The 5,014-nt window shown below is 36.2% G+C and overlaps 1 protein-coding gene across 1 annotated transcript; it reads right to left on the bottom strand.

Annotated features, from left to right (window-relative positions):
* Positions 1 to 528: 528 nt before the first annotated feature.
* LOC105315165 (uncharacterized) lies at positions 529 to 3,363 on the bottom strand. The gene is made up of 11 exons (XM_020005234.1): positions 3,103 to 3,363; positions 2,933 to 3,055; positions 2,616 to 2,855; positions 2,441 to 2,566; positions 2,148 to 2,339; positions 1,972 to 2,094; positions 1,594 to 1,824; positions 1,312 to 1,479; positions 1,063 to 1,266; positions 836 to 1,006; positions 529 to 784 (listed from the first exon to the last, which is right to left on the bottom strand). Exons 1-11 carry the CDS (start codon positions 3,305 to 3,307, stop codon positions 570 to 572), a joined length of 1,998 nt encoding a protein of 665 aa, XP_019860793.1. The 5' UTR covers positions 3,308 to 3,363; the 3' UTR covers positions 529 to 569.
* Positions 3,364 to 5,014: the final 1,651 nt, after the last annotated feature.

The following is a 5,014-nucleotide window of genomic DNA, read 5'->3' as shown; positions in this document are numbered from 1 at the left end:
CCATATCTTCATTAGTTTTTATTATGAGTGCTCAGGAATGGAATATCATTATGACTATATCTGATGATGTCATTGACTTGTTCACTAGCCTCATATCTGAAAAAGCTCATCTCTTACGTCATTTTAGCTTAATGAATTGGGACATTTCTACTTTAAGTCTTCTTTCTATGATTCAAAGTATCTTCTCTCTCTCACCAGCTGATGCCCCTATCTTTGAATTAAGTTTAAACTCTCATTTACTCAATGATGACATTGTTAAAGCTCTATGACTTATGCATGGGAGAAGAATTGTAATGCAGTTAAAATAAACAAAGTAAATGTACTGGGTATGGCAAACCATCATATGTGAGGGTTCTCTTTGACATGGCTACTGAAGTTTATGTGGACTCATAATTCTTTATTATTTTTAGATAGCCTTAACTTTTTGTCACTAATTATTTTTGTTGTTTATATTATGTATTCTAATTGTTGCTGCACCTTCTCTCTCTTCTTTAATCTCCTCTCTCATTCTTAGTATTATTATTATTATTATTTTAAAACTGTAGATTAATCAATTATGATGATTAAATTTAGTCATCATCAACAATGGTAATTGTAGCTGTCTGCCATTCCTTCACTGCTTGAACAACATAATCCCAATATATTATGATGACTTGTATTGTTTCATCCCCCTCAATGATATTATCATCAATACTGGTGATAGGAGTGAATGAAATATCATTCAGTGTATTATTAACAGTGTATGTTAATCTTGGAACAGTAGAATTAAGGAGAAAATCACTACCTATAATTAATAATAATAATAATAATAATAATGCATAATGGTAAAACTAACCACTTGTGGCAGTCCCAGATACATGTCTAAATTGAACTGATTGTAAACGATTCTCTGGAAATCCTCCAATGTCTGTACCACCTTTCTCATTTCCTATCTGCTTTATAGTTAATGTTGCCACTTGCCCTTCTCTGATAGTAACATGTAAATCTTTGAAACCAATACTAAAAACTATGATAAAAGAACAATAATAATGATGCTACCCTATTGCCAAGCCAATAACTTACCATCTTTATTGTCAAGTCTTACAAATTGAGTGTCAGTATTTATCCTAACTCTAGAATCATTCACACTAAGTCTCCATATAAACACTTTTTCTAGTTCTACAATACCATCACGTGGCATCAAAAAACTCACATTCCCAAAACGTTCATCATTTGCTTTTGCTGGATGAAATACTACACTATGTTGTTCAGTAAAGTTAAAACCATCTGCATTGTATATAAGTGAAGTAAATAATTAATACTCTTCCATACCAAAGTCTCCAACAGTAGCTTGATCTGGACTCAATGGACCAGTATACCTCTCATTTGAGACAGTGGCTTCAAAGGGAGCTTCATATGCAATAGCTTCACGTTTAATGACAGCTACAGCATTACTACCTTCTAAACATGTTGATGGAGGTTCAAGATTAATAGTAATTACTATGGGAGATATAAGAGATGTGGGATAATGGGTGATCACTGATCACAATTGGCAGCTTACTGATAATACATAATAACAATGACAGTATATGTGCAATAGTGCACGGCACTTACTGTCATCATCTGTGATATCAATGTCAGTGCTGTCAGCAGCAATAACATTTTGAGTTACTGATGGATCAGAGATTGAGAGTGAGTAGCTCTCATCATCCTCCAATGCAACATCATCATTCGTTATGACAAAAGAAGGGAGAGGTACAGTGAGTGAACCACCAGGGGCAAAAGTTACAGCTGAGCTCACATCAGCACCAGAAACAACTACTGAGCTAGGCTGACTTCCAGGTCCTAGGAACAAAAGATTACTGAATATTTTGCACTAGTAAATAGCTTATTAGGTTTATACATAGACACATAGTACTATTTAAGCTCAACTCTATAGCAGGATGATTGCTATAAAAAATTTTCTGATACTAACAATATGATGCTGCCTACCTCCTAATACAAGAACAGAGAGTGGACGTGCAATTGTTGTGTTAAGTCTCAGCATTATATTACTAGCAGTTCCATTACTCTCAAAATAAGAATAACTTGACTGAGCAAATGTGACACTAACAACTATATCACAATGGGAAAAGTTTTGTATCATAATATATAATAATAAAAATTACCATCATTATCAAGAATAGAGACATTACTGTTTGATCCTAGTCTAACTTTACTACCATCAGGGAAACTGTGCTGAGAAAATCTCAATTGGAATCTCTTAGGATCTTCTAGGGCAATTAAATCATCAGCCAAACCAAAGGATATAAATCCAACCCTCTGTGAAGGGCTAAATCTTATAGTCTGATCAACAGGTCCTGGATGAAAACAAAATGAAAATTGATTAAAATACATACAAACCAAGCATTGCTATGTAACATACAGGTAATGTAAAGACTAACATGCTGTTGTAACTCACCTCCTTCAACTCTAACTGTCACTGTCAGTGCTTGAGAAATATTCCTGCTTAGGCTGACTGATACTCGAGCCATTCCTTCATTCTCAAAGAATAAATACATTGAATTACCAAATGTCACATCAACAACTAAAATGTATAAAAATAATGAAGGTATTTTTAAGGAGCAACTATTTACCATCATCATCATTAATGAATAGAGTAGTGTTTGACCCTAGACTCACTCTGCTGGGTTCAGCAGTATAATCATGACTAATTAATGATAGGTCATATTGTTCAACTGCTTCTAATGTAACAGCATCATCAATGAGAGCAAAATCACTCAGTGACACTGATGTATTGCCACCTGCAATAAACCTTATGGATTCAGACACAACAGCTCCTGAAACAACAACAGAAGATGGTTGACTGCCAGGGCCTAATAAAGAAACAAATACAATATGATATTAATTTTTGCTTAGTAATTCAATAAGCTACAATACCTATTTATCTCACCTCCTCTAATGTTGACAGACAGATCTTGAGCAATTGGATTGCTTAGTTGCACCTGAATATTACTCACAGTTCCATGACTTTCACTATAACTGTAAAATGATCCCACAAAACTCACAAAAACATCTAGAAAACAAACCATTTGCACAATCTTTATCAATCTCTCTACTTACCATCATTATCCACTACAGTCACATTCATTGTTCCTGGATTACCTAAACCTATATTACCAATGTTCCTTAATCTTAGTAGATAATGTTTATCAGGTTCCAGTGCAATGTTATCATCAACCACTGGAAAATTAATGCTCCTGTTCTGTGTTAAAACACCAGTACCAAATGTGACAAAACCAAGTAATAGTCCATCTATTTCATGCATAAAGGAATATATAATGTAATGTAACTATTATATAGGCGGTAGCCTATATGTAGGATTGAGGTTGGTTTTTCAAGATGGCGGCCAAATTTACGATTTTCAAACACTTATATCTCTTTCATCTTACGTTGTACAGCCTTATAAATGGCTTAGATGAGCTCTCCTTCACTGAGCGATTCTCCTGGTAACTTTAAAGTGGACTGTAGTGTAGCGGGAGCATTTCTGAAGAACAGGCCTAAATTCAAAATTCTGCAAAATTCTTCAGACTTTTTCTTCTTTCATCTTTCTTCTCTCTCCACGGAAATCTTTTGAACTAGAGAACCGCTCAAGTTGGCTTTTACATCATTCCTTTGTGCTTGGGTCCAGGACCACAAATTAGTGGTGGGCGATATATCGATATTTTATCGATACAAACGATATTTTACGGTATCGATTCGTATCGGTATCAAAATTTTGAAGGAATCTGGATCGATACGTTGACCACGCCCATTTATTATGGTTAAATAATTGGGGCGAGCATAAGCTCGCCCCACTCAGGCGAAGTCTCCCTCCCTCCCTCCGTATGTATGTATGTATATGTACGTACGTCTCCAGTCACGCCTATTCTGGTCACACCCATGTGTGCACAACTCTCTATTTAAAAATCAATGATCTAATGCGGTAGCATTCTAATGAAATATTTTCATTGATGTGGGTGTGGTACTGTAATAAAAATGGCGCCTACCTTAGCCAATCTTACTTGCAGCAACATAAGACTGATCTGTTGTCAAGACACTTCACCAGCAGAGAAAATTTAAGAAAACTCACACAAATCTTCAAGTTTTTATTAATTATGGTTGAATGACAGAATAAAGTACTTCAAATGGCTCATCATAGAAAAGAAAGTCTTAAAGTACTGTGCTTGAAAATATCATAGTAAAAATTAAATTATACTTATTAAAGTTACAACTGAGATTCTTCACTGCTAATAAAGCTAGAAGAGCAAGCTATAAAATTTCCTTTCATGCATGCAAGTCACAAGTTCTGAGCTGCTATGCATGTGTATTATTTACAATTTGACAACAACATTAGCCTTTGTGACATCTAAACATTGTATATTGCCATGCTAGCTTGTGCTCCCCCCTTCAATGTTCTACATTCGCCTAGTTATTTTATAATCTGGGCCCACCCCTTTGCATATATAATGAGGGCCGGTGTAGTAAAGGCGTATGCTCCAACAATAGAGGTGTATGCTCCAATAGTAAAAAGGTGTACCCTCGAGGTGAAAGGTGTGTGCTCAGTGGCGGAGCTGGAACTAAACTGATGCCCGGGCCTGGATGTGGGTGTGTCCAGTTTCTAACTTTTTATTTGTGTATTTTACTTGGAAAAGTGCTTGCCAATTGCTTATTTCCACCTATATGCACTTGTTAGTACTCTGGTGATGCTTGTGGTTTGCTTTATCTAAACTTTAGGCAAGGAATTGTTTACATTGCATCTAATGAATCTCATTACAGAGCTTTGATGCCCGGGCCTAGGCCCGTGTGGGCCCGGGTTCAGCTCCGCCACTGTGTGTGCTCCACTTGACGTGTATATTACACTTGCATGCTACCAAGTTATTTTTGGCAGCAATCACCTCCCATAGGTCTCCGGGAGGTGGTGGTGGAGACCCTCCAATTACTGGTGGTGGTGGAAGAGGACCTCCATGATGCTCATCATAGTCCATAAACTATA

This window comes from Amphimedon queenslandica, unplaced genomic scaffold (assembly GCF_000090795.2).
Source record: "Amphimedon queenslandica unplaced genomic scaffold, v1.1 AMPQUscaffold_11622, whole genome shotgun sequence".
NCBI classification, from domain to species: Eukaryota; Metazoa; Porifera; class Demospongiae; order Haplosclerida; family Niphatidae; genus Amphimedon; species Amphimedon queenslandica.
The sequence above is the reverse complement of the archived record's forward strand: the minus strand, read 5'-3'. Positions and strand labels throughout refer to the sequence as shown.